The sequence below is a fragment of the Phacochoerus africanus genome, chromosome X (genome assembly GCF_016906955.1).
Source record: "Phacochoerus africanus isolate WHEZ1 chromosome X, ROS_Pafr_v1, whole genome shotgun sequence".
Classification (NCBI taxonomy): Eukaryota; Metazoa; Chordata; class Mammalia; order Artiodactyla; family Suidae; genus Phacochoerus; species Phacochoerus africanus.
The window spans coordinates 126,443,022-126,460,107 of record NC_062560.1 but is presented as its reverse complement, the minus strand read 5'-3'; the positions used below and the strand labels follow the sequence as shown (position 1 = coordinate 126,460,107).

At 47.1% G+C, this 17,086-nt stretch overlaps 1 protein-coding gene across 9 annotated transcripts in view; it reads right to left on the bottom strand.

Moving 5' to 3' along the window:
* MTM1 (myotubularin 1) overlaps positions 1–17,086 on the bottom strand; it is a 98,305-nt gene that overhangs the window by 4,553 nt on the left and 76,666 nt on the right. For all 9 annotated transcript variants that reach the window (XM_047763973.1, XM_047763968.1, XM_047763969.1 and 6 more), the window contains 5 exons: positions 16,339–16,524; positions 11,697–11,903; positions 10,314–10,406; positions 9,725–9,838; positions 4,807–4,983 (listed from right to left, as the gene is read on the bottom strand). In XM_047763973.1, the coding sequence (XP_047619929.1) occupies positions 4,807–4,983; positions 9,725–9,838; positions 10,314–10,406; positions 11,697–11,903; positions 16,339–16,524 (777 nt within the window). The remainder of the gene's footprint in view (positions 1–4,806; positions 4,984–9,724; positions 9,839–10,313; positions 10,407–11,696; positions 11,904–16,338; positions 16,525–17,086) is intronic.

The following is a 17,086-nucleotide window of genomic DNA, read 5'->3' as shown; positions in this document are numbered from 1 at the left end:
CTTAGGTTGGGGGTCCAGCTAGAAGGCTCTGCCCATGGCAGGCGGTCCGGTCCGTGTCAGGGAAGCGGCAGGGGCCTGGGGAGACGTGCTCAGAGGTGGGCCTGGTGTCTGAAGGCCGAGCCCAGGAGGCTCTCCCAACAGCCTCGGATGAGGGAGGAGAGAAGGGAGGCAAGGAAAATGGAAGCCCACCTGCAGTGACAAGAGCGGGTCAGCGGTTCTCTGGGGACGGGCGGGGATGGGATGCTCACTGTGAACCCCTACAGATTCTGACATGTCAATTACGCCTCAATAAAGCTGGGTTTTTTTTTTTTTTTTTGGTCTTTTTGCCATTTCTTGGGCCGCGGCATATGGAGGTTCCCAGCCTAGGGGTCTAATGGGAGCTGTAGCCCCTGGCCTATGCCAGAGGCTACAGCAACGCGGGATCCGAGCCGCGTCTGCAACCTACAGCACAGCTCACGGCAACGCCGGGTCATTAACCCACTGAACAAGGTCAGGGATCGAACCCGCAACCTCATGGTTCCTAGTCGGGTTCGTTAACCACTGCGCCACGACGGGAACTCAATAAAGCTGTTTCTTTCCAAAGTGGGAAAAGGAGTTCCCTGGTGGCTCAGCAGGTTGAGGAGCCTGCGTTGTCACTGCCGTGGCTCAAGTCACTGCTGTGGCACAGGTTCAATCCCTAGCCCAGGAACTTCCACAGTTGTGCCCCCCCCAAAAAAAAGGGGGGAGAAGGGATGACTTCCAGGTTGCGGGCCAGAGCGTCGAGCACAGAGCTGCCGAGCACCGAGAGGAGGTCGATGGCGGGAGGGGCCCGTGGGGGGAAGAGGAGCTCCAGGGGACACGGTTAAACATGTACCGTCAACGGTCAGCTCGGCACCTCCACGCTCTGGACACCCTCTTCCCAAATGGTCTTGGCTATTTTTAAAACCTCCTGTTTTCAGGACTATCAGAACCAGTTTGTTATTATGCCAGCACATAAAATTAAGGTAAGAGAAAGAAAGGAGAGGTAAAACAGTCATTTGTTGCCGATGACAAGGCTACAGAGCTAGAAGACTACTAGAAATGAAAAGATAATTCAGCCTAGTAATGGGTACAAAATATGCAGAAGTCACTGGCCTAGAGACAAACGACACCAACACAGAAGGATGAGAAAGGAGACTCCGGTCAAGTGACCCCAAGCCCTGTCCCTCGATGCCTCCCTTGCGGACCCCAGTGTGAGGTGAGAGTGGGCCGGCTCAGCACAGAGGCAGGCAGGCAGGCGGCGGCGGGGGATGGGACTGTTTCAGGCTGCAGACAGCTTTCATATTCGCATTCCTCTCTGCCTTTTCTATCAGAAATGACTTCAGCCCCACCCAGGTCAGCCCGGCCCATCCGCCCGCGTGTTACCCCTGAGCAAACTGGGAACTCCCCGGGGCCACCCTGGCTCAGAGGTTTATGGGACTAAATCATACTTTGACTTGCAGCATAAGCCACTTCCTCATGTTAAATCAAAGCACCAATCTGCTTATTCCCAGCTTGTCAAGTGTGAGCACTGGTCCTTCCATCAACACCGAGGTTTCTGTCGCAGCGAGGGCCCGTGCAGACACTAGCCCTGCCTTCCCCCGGGGTGAACGCCTCCCTCTGGGGGGGCCGCATATGTTCTCCCCGCTTTCCGCACCGCCTGCCCACCACGGCGGCACGTGCCATCGGCACCAGTAACCGCCTGCAGACCAACAGGCCACACAACTGAATACAATTTCAGTGCCTAAGTATATTCTCTTAGGTTTATGTTATGTAATCTGCCAAGTCCTTACGTGCGCAGATCAAATCTATTTCTGTGTAGGGTCCTTCAGGAAATCTGACGCACCGAACTCACACTTCCACTGCCACACTTCTCCTCGGGTATTCAGTACCATCAGCTGGTGTTCCTGGGCGCCCCCCACCAGCCCAGGAGCTCCTGGGGAGCAGAGACCGGCTCTTCTTAATCTCTGGGTCCCCCTGGTGCCTGCTGCATGGGAACGCTCAGTATTTGGTGGATGAAAATATCAAGTGCCGAGGGACAGAAAGACACGTGTAGGACCTTTGATGTTCGGAAAAATCTATATAGAAAGGGTAAGTTATTTTCTTGGAGTAAATGTCATAGATCGTAATACAGACCAATGGCTGTCTCAAAAAAAAAAAAAAAAAGCAAAACCCTCAACCAAAGAAATGTGTGTTCCACGGAGTTCCCTGGTGGCTCAGCAGGTTGAGGATCCAGTGTTGTCACTGCTGTGGTGCGAGTTCGATACCTGGCCCAACTTTAAAATGCCTTGGGCACAGAGAAAGAAAGAAAGAAAGAAAGAGAGAGAGAGAGAAAAAGAGAGAGAGAGAGAAAGAAAGAAAGAAAGAAAGAAAGAGAGAAAGAAAGAAAGACAGAAAGAAAGAAATGTGTGTTCCTGCCTGGCCCACTTCCATTTTGCTGAGCTCCGGGAGAGTACGGGGGAGACATCACGCTAAGTTCTCCACTGATGGCCCTGCAAACTTTCCTCGTCCCCCCCTTTGCGTATCACCAATGAACTGCTCTAAATGCCTTGAATTTCAAGAATTTCTCCAAATACAAATAGGTGAAGGGAGGGTACAGAATGTACAGAAACTTGGCATTTTCTAATTATAAATGGGCTTTTTTTTTTTCTTTTAATCTTTTTAGGGCCACACCCGTGGCATATGGAAGTTCCCAGCTAGAGGTTGAATCGGAGCTACAGCTGAGACCTACACCACAGCCACAGCAACACTGGATCTGAGCTGCACCTGTGACCTATGCTGCAGCTTGCAGCAACACTGGATCCTTAACCCACTGAGCGAGGCCAGGGATCGAACCCACATCCTCAGAGAGACAATGTCGGGTTCTTAATCTGCTGAGCCACAATGGGAACTCCCCAATGGGCTTCTTAAAGAGCCACAATAAATACAGAAAAAGCAAATTTATAGGACAGTGCTCACTGAGATAGTATTTTGCAGTTTGAAAAAGAACACGTCCCCTGTAACAGGCCTGGACGAGCTCCCGTTTGCTCTTTCGCTGATATTCCACATGTGGCGGCTACTGCTAAACACATTCCCAAAGTAAACAAGTGCAAGTCCTCAAGCCCTGGAATCTGTCACTTTCCAAGCATGATAAAACTGCGAGAGGCAGCAGAGACCTGGAAGTGAGGGTGCCAGCTGCGAACAGGCACTTCCACAGTGGGAAGAGGGTGCCCGGGCTGGCGCGCGGCCAGCTGCCCGAGTGGAAGGAACGACGGCGAGGCACGCTGGGCACCGGGGCCCGGCCGGGGGCGACTACGTGTAGCGGGGTTAACGCGGCCGCTTCCGCCAGACTGGCCTGGGAGGAAGGGCAAAGCTTCGCCAAGAGCGATGGCAAATACTGAGCATCAGAGCACTTAGAACACATGGCTCCCCCGAGGTCCTTCCGAGCACATCCGAAGCAGCTGTGCTTTCCTCCTGCTCCTGGATGCAGTGGGGGTGGCAGAATGGAAAGCCTGAGTGTGTCTTTAAGAAAATGTGCAGTCTTCGCAAAGACACGTGGACTCCAATGTTCATTGCAGCACTATTTGCAAGAGCCAAGACATGGAAACAACCTCAATGTCCATCGACAGAGGAGTGGATCCAGAAGATGTGGTACATATATACACAATGGAATATTACTCGGCCATTAAAAAGAACGAAATACCAGCATTTTTTGCAACATGGATGGACCTAGAAACTATCATGCTAAGTGAAGTCAGCCGTACAATGAGACACCAACATCCAGTGCTTTCACTGACATGTGGAATCTGAAAAAAGGACAGATGGAACTTCTCTGCAGAACAGATGCTGACTCACAGACATTGAAAAACTTACGGTCCCCGGAGGAGACAGTTTGAGGGGTGGGGGGATGTGCCTGGGCTGTGGGATGGAAATCCTGTGAAATCAGATTGTTATGATCATTATACAACTACAGATGTGATCAATTCATTTGAGTAATAAAAAATTAAAAAAAGAAAAAAGAAAATGTGCAGTCTTTCGTTGCAGAAATCACTCTTTCCACTTTTGAGTGATGAATGGCCAACTGACTTTACTACCCTGTGACAGATCAATTATTTTTATTTTAAAAGTAAAAACCTTCAGGAGTTCCCATCGTGGCTCAGTGGTTAACGAGTCCGACTAGGAACCATGAGGTTGCGGGTTCGATCCCTGGCCTTGCTCAGTGGGTTAGGGATCCGGCGTTGCTGTGAGCTGTGGTGTAGGTCGCAGACAAGGCTTGGATCCCGCGTTGCTGTGGCTCTGGTGTAGGCCGGCGGCTACAGCTCCGATTCAACCCCTGGCTTGGGAAGCTCCATATGCCGGGAGCAGCCCTAGAAAAGACAAAAAGACAAAAAAAAAAAAAGTAAAAACCTTCAGTAAAAAGCACTCTGATGGTGGTTGACCTAGTGCATACACCTGAACCAGAGAATGGAAAATGCTTCTTTTCCTTATAGAAGCACCTAAGTTTGGTCACCGGAAAGAATGTTTTTATGATGTGTCACAACTTTTTGTGATTAAAGGAAATCCTTGACAACCAAAACTCAGAAATTTTCCAGAGCTTTACATTAGTTTACATTTTAGTAAAAAAAACAGAAAAAAAGTATTGTTCATGTTGGCAGAAAAATGTAAGTTCAACACCAATCAAAATAAATGGTTTAGTAACTAAAAACAACTTTTACTTACAATCGTGTTTAAAGGCAAGTGTTATGTTTTGGTCCGATACTTTCCCATTAGTAATATTTTTTAAAAACCTACAAAGTAACATGATCTAAGTCCAGAAGTGACGTCCCTTACCTGCTGCTTGATTCTGGGGTTCCATCTAATGTAGTAATTCACCCAAAGCTCCAGGTGGCGCATACTGGCAACTGGATATAAAACTCGATTGATTTCTTTTGTGTAGAAGGGATTTTTGAATTTGTCCTTATTACTGTTTATCAGTGACCATAACGAAACGGTTCTTTCTGTAACTTTCTGCAGGAAAGAGAGAGTGGAAAGCCTAAGTTAAAAACACACCAGCACCCACGCCCCTTTGCAGGCTGTGGCATCAACTTGAATCACGCGTTTACGTCATCCCCATAACAGCTCAAAAAGCCTCCTGTGCCAGGGAGCGCTGGGCACCACTTCCCGATATTTGCATAGATAATGGCCTAGCTTGAGAGCAGGAAGACAAGGGGGCAGGAGGCTGTAACGTCAAATGCAATTCACTGACCTTAGGAGCCGATTCCTGACTAGGGCAACATTTAGGAAGAGACGGGCAGTGTGCACTTTATAATTCAGCGGAAAGAAAAATTATCGTTAAGATCTTGCTGACGTTGTCCATTTTTTGTGTTTGTCAGAACTACAAAACTGGAACCTCTGTCTGCTTGAGAGCAGGCATCTAGATAAAAAGCTATTTTAATCAAACATCCGGATGTTTAATATATGGTGCCAATATCCAGATTTTGAAATGCTTGGGCTTCGCATCCCTGCGTGTCAGTCCAGCGTCCACCATCTCATACTGATAGTCACCTTTTCGTTGGTTTTACTTTTTATTTTTAAATTTTTTCTTTTTTTCTTTTTAGGGCTGCATCCACGGCACATGGAGGTTCCCAGGCTAGGGGTCGAATCAGAGCTGTAGCTGCTGGCCTACACCGCAGCCACTGCAATGCCAGATCCGAGCCGCGTCTGCGACCTACACCGCAGCTCACGGCAACGCCGGATCCTGAACCCACTGAGCGAGGCCAGGGATCGAACCTGCGTTCGATCATGGATGCTAGTCAGATTCGTTTCCACTGAAGCCACGACGGGAACTCCTTTTCATTGTTTCAAAATGACAGACTTTTATCAATTTTGACCATATGCTAGAGGAAAAATCAAAACTTGGGAAATAAAAATACAAGTACTGAAATTACTGAAGGCAAACCCTGCAACTCTTCTGAGCAATGACTTCAATAAGGGAGGACCAGAGTTCCCACCATGGTGCAGTGGCTTAAGAATCTGACTGCAACAACTTGGGTCTCTGTGGATGCACAGGTTCAACCCCTAACGCAGTGCAGTGGGTTAAAGGATCCGCTGTTGGCACCGTTGCAGTGTAGGTCACAGCTGTGGCTTGGCCTCAATCCCTAGTCCGGGAAATTCCACATGTTGCCAGTGACGGCAAAAAATGGAAAGAAAGAGGGAAGGAAGAAGAAAAGAAAGGACCAATAAGCTAAAACTGGAAGCTGAAAAGAACAGCTTGAAATAGGTGAGTGAAGAAATTTCTTTGACATACCTGTTTCACTAACGTGAATGATAACAGCAACATAATTTCGCCCTCCTTGGAATCCACCTAAAGCTGCATTTCTACCCTTCTGATGCCACAATCTGCAGTGCATTGTGTTTCTTTACGTGCTCGTTTTCTTTAGGTTTTTAAATTCTTAAATTGAAGTATAGCTGATTTTCCATATTTCTGGTGTACAGCAAGGGGATTCAGTTATATATATGTGTGTGTGTGTGTGTGTGTGTGTATTCCTTTTCAGATTCTTATTCATTATAGGTTTTCGTTTTTTCAATTTTTTATTATAGTTGCTTTACAATGTTCTGCCAATTTCTGCCGCACAGCAAAGCAGTGTAGGTCATTACGAGACATGGGACACAGTTCCCTGGGCCACACGCTAGGACCTGTTGTTCACCTGCATGCTTGCTTTTATTTTTATACATGAACGTAGTTTTAAAAGTCAAATAGCATGACAAGGTTTCTTATAAAAGAACCAGGTTCTCACGTCTCTCCAGAGAAGCAACTGTGTTTGACTTGGAAAACCGATTTGGTTCCTTGGCACTCACCTCAGCATCCCTGAAAAACACAGGTTTCTTGCCACGTCTTGACTGTACAGTTACAGGCGTGAAGCCCTAAGGCGGCCACACCCTCTGTCCTGCCTGCGACCCCCCGAGACACGGCGCAGCGGGGATCACCTCCAGGCACGGGGCTCAGATTCCCCCGAAAAGCAAGTGCTATTCCCAGGGCACTCGTGCGGTTTCTTTTCCTGCACACTTTTTGGGTTTGCTTTCCTTTAAGGTAACAGCTGTCTACTCGGTTTGCCTCCTCTTCTTGGCAGCCATCGTTCACTCAACGCCAAACTCTTCCTCCGACGCCTTACACTTCGGTCAGGACACGCAGCACATCCGGAGCCCCCAGGGCTTCCTGGGAGGAGCAAAAGCGCCCTGGACGCCCCGGGCCTCACGCCCAGCTCTCGCCCAGGATCTCTTGGCTGTTTTGCCCCGAAGCTTCCCTCTGGCCTCGCCGTGCAGTCGTCTTCCTTGTTGCCCTGGAGCGAACAGGCCTGTAGCTTTCGGGCAAGGGTGTGGAAGGTCCGCCTGTCTCGATGCCGTGGGTGTCTGAGGATGCGTCTGGTCCACCTTCCCATCTGGTGGATGGTTTGGTGCCTGGAGAATTCTAGGCTGACACCACGTGCCTTTACAATTCTGAAGGCAGTGCTCTACCGACGTCTAACCTTCCAAGGCTGTTGCTGAAGAACTCAGTCGGGCTGATCCCTGGTTCTTTGCAAACGACCCGTTCCTTTTCTCGTTGGAGGCATGAAGGGACTCTCCTTCGTCCTTCGTGTTCGGAAACTTCACGAAGATGTACCTCAGGACAGGTCTAGTCTGCCCACTGTGCCTCAGTGCTCGACAGGACTCTCAACGTGGAAACTCACACACTTCAATTCTGCGAGAGTCTCACGTTCCGCTGGTGATTTCTTGGTCCCCCGTTATGTGGATACTGGACCTCCGGGGATGATCACGGGGGCTTCTTATCTTGTCTCTGTTCTCTGCCATCTCTGCTCCTACTTTCGGGGAGTCTCTGACCGTATCTTCCAACCCTTGACTTTTTAAACTTCTGTTGGTATCACATTTTAATTTCACATTTTCTGATCTCTAAATGTTCTTTCCGAATAATGGCCTGTTGTTGTTCATTCCTGGTGCCCGTATTTCCCTATCCCTCCTGGGATATGAAATAACAGCCCCGCCTTTGTTGCTCCCTCCATGCGCGGTGCCCCCCCCCTCACCCCCCCCTCCCCCGCTTGCTGTCATTCTCTACGTTCGGAGGTCATGGGGCTTGTCAACCTGCGCTTCACCATGGGGAACCGTAGGCTGGTCATCTTCAGGTCCTTCTTCTTGGGCCGGTTTCCCCAGAGATGATTCTTTTCTAAAACGGAGGCTGAGTTCATTTATCATTAAAGTCACCATTTTCAAGTCTGCCATTCAGGGGCTTTTAGTACTTTCACAACCCTGTGCAAAAACCTCCTTTCAGTTCCAAGACATTCTCATCAGCCCAAAAGGAAACCCTGAACCCATTAAGAAGTCACTCCCCGCTCTTGCCTCCCTCCAGCCTCTGTCGACCACCACCTTCTTTCTGTCTCCATGGACTTGCTTTTCTAGACATTCGTGTAAATGGAACCCTACAATATGTGACGGTGTCTGGCTGCTTTCACTCGGCATGTTTCTGAGGTTCATCCAGGCTGTGGCGAGGGTCGGAACTGCATTCCTACTGATGGCTGAGTCGGAGTCCAGTGGATGTCATACACACAAGCCAGCCTCACCCCCGATGACATGCCTGGAGAGCTATGCTCACCCTCTCTGGAGTAGAAACCTCGGTCCTCAACTCCAGAGACGGGCGGAGGTGACCTGGGGAAGCTAACTGCCTATTCGGAACAGAACTCAGCTTAGCTTATCCTGTCCCCTTTGCTCCAGACACTGGCACACCTTTGCCCCCGAACCCCTGAGTCACCCAGGGTCCCTGCAATGCAAAGTGAGCTAGGTCTTGGCTTCCCTGCTGCTGGTTGGAGATTCAGTTTTCTTAAATGACTTGTCTCCCACCTACCTACTCGCTTTCCAGCTTTCAAAGTTTGTTGTTGCGTCTCCTTTTTTCTCTCTCCCTGTTGTGCATTTATGCCTTTCAAAAAATTCCCCTTACTGACATCTTTTTATGGTGTTTGGAGAGGGTGACTTTGCATACCTTTAAAGTCATTCCTACTCCAAGAGCCAAGACATAGAAACAACCTAAATGTCCACTGACAGACGAATGGATAAAGAAGATGTGGTACATATAGGCCATGGAATATTACTCAGCCACGAAGAATGAAATTCTGCTATTTGCAACAACATGGATCAACTTGGAAGAGATGATTACGCTTAGTGAAATAACCCAAAGACAAGTACTGTATGTTTTCACTTATATGAGAAATCTATAAAACAAAACAAGTGAACAAATACAACCAAACAGAAACAGACTCAGATATGGAGAACAAACCAGTGGTTACTACTGGGGAGAATGAAGGTGGGAGGGGCAAAAAGGGTACAAGCTATTATGTATAAAGTAAATAAGCTACAAGCATATATTGCACCGCACAGGGAGATACAGCTGTCGTTTTGTAATAATTTTAAATGGAGCAGAGTCTATAAAAAGGTGGAACCACTGTGTGTATACCTGAAACTTATATAATATTTTAAATCAGCTATACTTCAATAAAAAAAGAGTCATTCCTGCTCCCTGAGGGCAAAGTCAATGAATTACACCTGCAGTCAACACCACACACTCGACAACCCCCAGTTGAAGTGAAAATGCCCGAGCGTGGGGTAAAAATGAGAAACTCTGCACTTATCACAAATCAAACTATCAAATCATTTTTCTTTCAGGGCAGACTAGATACATTTTGGTGAGCCTTTGACTTAAAAAAAGATAAACACTTCTACTCACCTGTCTCTCTCGAGCCGATTCACAGTTGTATAAGAAAGTACCAAACCGGCAGCTATACAGATGATCCAAAATTGTGATCAAAAAATGTTCATTGAATTCAAAAGCTGTAGGGAACTAGACAGAAATAAACAAGCAGACAATGCATGAAACTCGCAGCTGATCTTGCACAGGAGGCCAGCGGAGGAAAAAGAGGAAAGCGAGCCCGTTTTCTGGGTTCTCCTGCATGTACAGGACACACGGGATGGGTTGGTGATTTGCTGCAGTCTAAGGGGGCAGACACGCCTACACACAAACGCCGGCGTCGGATGAATGGCCCCGTCGACCCGGGTCCTGTCAATTCCCCCGCTCCTCCAGGAGCAGAGAGAGTACAGTTAAATCGTGACTTTTAAAAACTTTATCATGGAAAATCCCAGTCCACATAAATAGTAGCGAGACTAAAAAGAGTGAACCTCAGGTACCTATCACCTGGCTTCAACCATTATCCACACAGGGTCGAACCTCTTGTATCTCTCTCACCGCCCTGTGTTACTTTGAGGCAAATATTTAAGCATTAAGTCAAATGTATTTTCAGGCTGTATATATCCCTTACCTGTTTTGACATTTGCCACACACAGTCGATAAACTGGAGAAAAATAGGAGATCGGTCGGCATCAGCGTGGTTTTTATCCCCGTGGCCTATTCTCTGCAAGGAATTGACGATTTGTTTTAATCTATGGGTACAAAACTGAGACGGCATCCAACTCACAAAATGTGACCACGTAACTGAGCGACGTGTGTCCCAAATACCCAGTGAACAGTATTTTTTCTCATGGCCGCGAAGAAAATAAGGCTTCAAAGCAATGGGAATATAGCAGAGAGGTTTCTATAAAATAATCAGTACCAACTGAGAAAGCACCATGAGCCTATGTGGACACCACAACTGGTTTACCTGACTGGGATTCTGCGCAAGCGTGGGAGCTGCAGGTAGATGGGACCAGACTGGTCTGCGGAGCGTGCTACCCGCTGCTAATGGACCAATCCTCAAGTTTCGGGTCTTGAAACCACGGCCAAAAGGGTGTGATTGTTAATAACTAAAAAGTTCTTTTAAAAAAGTTCTCTTGCAGAAGTTCCCATGTGGCGCAGTGGGTTAAGGACCCGGTGTTGCTGCAGCTGTGGCCCAGGCTGAAAGTGCAGTGGTGCAGGTTCCACCCTTGGCCCAGAAACTTCCACATGCTTCAGAGGCGTGGCCACACACACACAGAGCTCTTTTGTAAAAACAAGATGAAAAGCTCACCATTTATTCATTACTAAACAACGACTCTTTTTTTCTTTTTCTTTTTTTTTTTTTTTTGGTGGGCCTCGGCAATGAAACCACTGAGTCCTAACCACCAGACCACCAGGGAACTCCTAATTCTTTCTACGTGACAATGTTATTCGCACTGCTTATACAATCTAGATGAAGGCTCCAAGGCTACTCAGCAGTGTTTCTGAAACTGCCCATGGATCTTCTTCATGAGAACAATCTGGGAAGTTGTTAAAAAGGCTTAGTCAAAGGGTGTCTGGAAACAAGTCCTGGAACTATGATTTTGATAGGTTCTCTTGATTTTCAAAATTTATATCAGAAAAGAGTAAAAGCCTCAAAGAAAAGTCTAACATTTCTGTGAAATACTTGGCTCTTATCGCTATAATATTAGTGGGAAAGAAAGGAATGTCTTCCTTCTTTTGCACAATTTCAATGTAAACATTTGCGTGCAGACTCGATTACTTTCCAGTGACGCTGTAAGAAGCGGGGAAGGACAAACGTGACTCCTAAAAACACGGGCTAAGCCAAGGCGTCACACATTTTCAAACCAGCAGAGTGGGTTTTTATTATGCTCCTCGGATTTTCTTTTTCAAAGGAAATAATTGGTTTAACAACTAGTTTTTTTTTTTTTTTTTAATCCCAAAGGGTGGTGATTAGACATTTTAAAAATCAGCTCAATTGTTTACTTACAGATGCAAACTTATGTCCAAAACTTATCCATTCCTTCTGGACCAAGATTTCAAAGCCCTCGATACTGCGGTAGAAGCTGTCCAGCATCAGCATGGCCAGGGACGTCAGCTGGGCAGTCCTGTCCCACCCGTCGCTGCAGTGCACCACCACCGAGCTCTTCCCCGAGGAGACTCTGTCTGCCACTTGGATGGCGCCCGTCAGAACAAGCTGGCCGAGAAAAGCATGCGCGTCAGCAGGGAGCGCGAAGGTATCGCTTAAATCTGCACGTACAGTTCTTAGCCCTGGAAAAAGTCCTGTTTTAAAACACTACTCATGTCTAGAAGAGAAAGATTTCTGCAAATGGAAGGCCAGGAGCTGCAGGACCTGTTGTTTTTCCTCTACAGAAATAAGTAGGTATCAAAAAAAAAAAAAAAAAAAACCCAAAAAACAAAAAAACAAGATAGAGCAGAAGCCAGCTGCATTTCAAGCTTCCTTTCACAGGGGTGATAGGACATGGTCACTGGGGCTCCCAGTCCTGTGTCCGAATGCCCCCTTTTCATAAGGATGCCAGCCTCATCGGATGAGGGGCCCACCTGACTCCAGGTCACACTCTAAAGCACCAGAGGTCAGGACATCGACACGTAAACTTTGGGACGATGCAGTTCAACCCACAAGAGTGATCATGTTGGAAAAATCACCGGCCCCAGAGGCCCGGTCTAGATCCTAAAGGCTGGATATGACGGAAATCACCTTTTGGCCTTTAAAAGGACAAAGCAGGAACTCTCAAGTGGCTCAGAAATAGCAAAATAGGTACCAAGAGATAAAGTGATAGCCTTCTAGCAGAAATTTGAGACTTAGCAGTAACTAAATTTATGTATACTAAGAGCTATTGCTCCGATGTCATTTTTTTCATGATTTAGGTATTTACAGGGGTATCCTTTACTGAGAGTAGAATTTATCCATAACTGTGCACTTTGATAAGATTTAATAAATTCATACAGTCTTGCAGCTATCATCACAATGCAGCTGTACTGTCACCCCAAAGAGCTCCATGTGCTTTCTGAGGTCAATCCCTAGTCCCGCCCCCAGCCCCAGGCAACCACAGATTTGCTCTCTGGTTCTATCGTTCTGCCTTCACCCGAACTGGAATCCTGCATCAGGTGGTCTTTATGTCCGGATTCTTTCACTCAGCGTCACGTTTTTGAGGTTCATCCATCTTGCAGCCTGTGTTAGCACTTCATTCCTTTTTATGGCCGCTGTATAGACCAAACTGTATTTATCCATTCAACAGCTGACAGACATGTGGGTGTTTCTAGTGTTTGATGACTACGAATAATGCTGCTATGGACTTTCACATACACATTTTTATAGGGGCGTAAGTTTCTACCTCTCTTGGGCAAATAGATACCTAGGAGCGAAATGGCTGGATTCTATGGTAAATATACATCTATTTAACTTTTTAAGAAACTGTCAAGCTCTTTGGAAAAGTGGTTGGGGAGTTCCGGTTGTGGCGCAGTGGAAACGAACCCGACTAGTATCCATGAGGATGTGGGCTCGATCCCTGGCCTTGCTCAGTGGGTTGCGGATCCGGCGTTGCCGTGAGCTGTGGTGTAGGTTGGCTCGGTCCTGTGCTGCTGTGGCTGTGGCTGTGGCTGTGGCGTAGGCCGGCAGCTGTAGCTCCGATCTGACCCCTAGCCTGGGAACTTCCATATGCCGTAGGTTTGGCCCTGAAAAAAAAAATGGTTGGACCATTCCCATTCCCAGTATCAGCGTATCTGGGTTCCATCTTTTCATGTATATGCGAATATCATTTTGGAGCTCCCCAAATTCTAACAGCCATGCAACAGACATATATTATGGTCATTTTAACTAATTCAAGAAAAATGAAATATTGATTTATTTTAACTAATTCAAGAAAAGAGTCTAAGTGAAAGATGTAGTGTATAGAAAATTTTAAAAGAAATGTAATTTAATTTTCTTTCTTTTTTTTTGGGGGGGGGGAGGCACCCTGTGGCACATGGATCGGATCCAAGCCCAGTTGTAACCTGTGCCGCAGCTACGGCAACACTGGATCCTTAACCCACTGCGCCAGGCTGGGGGCTGAACTTGCATCCCAGTGCTCCAGAGATGCTACCTATCCTGTTGCACCACGGTGGGAACTCCTTCAGTTTATTACTTTGATACACATGGTAACTAAAGATAAGTGGGCAAAGTAGTGCCAAGGACAGGTGAGGGGACCTGACGGCACTTGAATTATCTGTGTAAAAATCTTTGCTTTGAAGACGACTAGAGCAGGTTTATTTCTTCAAGCATTTTAAGGATCCTCGAAATCCTGTTTACAATTTTATTTTGAGGCACTTCTGAAGAAAGGCCTGTTGAGAAGCAATGCTTATATACTAGATCATTTGAGTGCAATTTAATGAAGTTGAGGTTCCAATGCATTTTTACAGAGGGCCACTCGCACTCCAGATACGTCCCTTGTAATAAGACAGAGATGCAATCTTGGCCAATTATCTTTATGGCTATTAGACGTCTTTCAGGAAAGTATGAATTCCCACCATCGCTTCTGACAGCAACAGATGTGATCATCTAATGAAAGTAAATGAGATTTTCAAAGTCATAGCCCTGAAAACTCTTAAATAACCAGATGGACTCGGGACCGATGGGAACACATGACAGCCACCACGCAGCAGACTGGGGGCGGGGGCGGGGGTTAAGAGCACGGGCTCACTGGCCAAAGGCCTGGGTTTGAAACCTCATTCCACCGCTTTCGGCGTCTCCCCTTGAGTGAGGAGCGAATGGTACCCCCCCAACAGCACCTTCCTCTTTTCAGACCTGGGTGCTTATATCCTCTTTAAAAAAAGTACCCACCTCCACTGTATCCTTTAGGCTTCGTTTATAAAAGCCCTGGCAAAGCTCTTCTCAGAAGCCCACGGCCCTCAGCCCTTGGCTGACTCTCTTCCTCTGACTCCTCCGCCCCGTCCCTAGACAGCCATCGCGCCATCAGGGACGTCCCTAACGACCGTCTGAAATACCACTGACCCTTGCTTCTCAGATCCTTGCCTGAACCTCCGATGCCCTGCTCCGTGCCCTCGGTTTCTCGCTGATGACCTCCACCTCTCCCCTCCTGTGCTCCCCGGACGCCCTCGCTCGTGGCATCCTCAGCAAAGGCCCAACACCTGATACCCAGGCCTACCTCTTTGCATGAAAAACCACCTGTCAGACACCAACCGGTGGATGGCCTGCCATTACCCTGAAGGCACCGTGTTTCTCTCGACCAAAGTCCAGGCCAGGCTACCCTTCATCTGTAAATGACGGGGAAATCATTGTCTCGCTGAGCCAGGCTCATCCTCTTGGCACAATCACACGTCTCTGTGGCTCCTGTAACGAGCTAATCGGCAAATGCCGCAGGCCCTTCCCAGGAGAACATCGAGGGTCCCTGTTGCGGCGTTGCCCTCCGCCCCCCTGCTAGGCCATTACTGCCCTGCCTCTGGACTCCGGAAATGGTTCGTCTTCCTCTGACTTCACTTTCTTTCCATCATCATCTATTCTAGAAGCAGCTGCCAGAACACTGTCCTAAAAATAAAATGCTCCACCATTCCAAAACCTGTGTGGCTCCCCGCGACCTAACCTGATAGCCAAGGTCGTTGCCCACCTGGCTTCTCCCAGATCAAGCTGCAACTACAGAAATCCCCACTCTTCCTAACCAGGCCTCACCCAGGCCTGTTCCTGGGCTTCTGTCCGGGCTGCCCTCTTTCTCTAGAAAGGGCACCCTCGACCCTTCTGCTTTCTTCAAGGACCAGATCAAGCCCCACAGAATCCCCCAAAGGACCCATAGCTTCCACTGGCTTTGCCATGAAGGCTCACTGGTACCAACACTCGGCCCTGTTCCTTTTCACACATACATATCATCTCTGCAACCATAAGAGCCACCTTAAAGGCAGGAAGTATACTTTGTAGATAGTAAGAGTGCAATCCTGTTTTAAAATAAATGTTTTCTTTCAGAATAGTTTTAGATCCACAGAAGGTTCCCATATACTCAACCAAGTGCCCCTACTTCTGACATCTTATAATAGTACATGTGTCACAGCCGGGAATCCACCTGGATACCATTTTTTTTTTTTTTTGGCCACGCCTACAGCATATCAAAATTCCTGGGCCAGGGATTGAACTCGTGCCACAGCAGCCACCCAAGCCGCTGCAGTGACACCCCCAGACCTTTAACCTGCCGAGCCACATGGGAACTCCTAGATACTTATTTTTAATGAAGTCCATACTTTATGCAGATTTACTTAGTTTTTACCTAACGTTCTTTTATTCTAATCCGGGATACCACATTCCATTTAGTTGCCACAATTAATTCTTTTGCAATTCATTGTTGAGGAGGATAAATTAAGAAAAAAAAAGTTAGCGAGGCTAATTAAAAATACAACTCTGATCAAGTTGGAAAATAAAATCTGACCAGAAAACAATCTATCTTAATAATGCACCTATTTAAAATAGGCTTTTTGTTCCTTCAAACACTTTCACTTCTAAAAAGAATGGGAGGGGTTGGATGCCTCTATCAAGATGAGGGCTTGAATATAATAATATAATTCCCTATTCTACTAAACAATTACTTTCCTTTTTATAGACATACATGTTTTTCCAACAATATACTTGCCTTGATATGTTCCAACCAATGAGTAGACTCCAAACTGGACAACCAATGAGATTCTTCCACGTTAGGATAAACGATGTCTTTGACTTTTTTCAAAGATTCCCGCATAACGTGAATGTTATGAATGTCTAAGAAGAAAAGCTCGGCGTTATGATACGCATCGTCACTTTCATAGCCTCCTCCCGTTGCCTAAGAAACAACCAGACATACAAAGCAGTAAGTTGGGGGTTCTGTTTCTCTAGTAACTTACGCAAAATGTATTGCCAGAGGTTTTGGTTCTCCAAATCTCAGCCTAAAACCTTGCAACTTAGATACAATAATTGATGTTACCTGAATTCGTATCTGACACTAAGCCTCAACAACATTAGTCATACTCTGAGTTAGGGGAAAAAAAAAAAAAAAAAAAAAGGCAGCCTGGCAATTTCCTGCAGATCTGTTTGCGAGGAAAAAAACCATTTTCAAAATGTTCTATAATTACTAGCTCTTCTTCCGGACCTGGAAAGGCAAGAGCAGGCTCTGAAGAGCCTTCTGTCGGATTAGCTCAGCTTCAGCCTGTCTCTACTGGGCTCTCTGGGCCTCCCTGTTGTCCCTTAGCGAGGGGGGAATACTAGTACCTAGGTCTCGTAAGATCAAAAGGAGCCAGGCTCTACGACAGCTACACTAGCCACCATTGAACGAGCCCCTCTGACACCCCAGAGACTGGGGTTCTTGCTTTACATGATTTTCTCCAACAGCGATGCTGCTGTCAAGG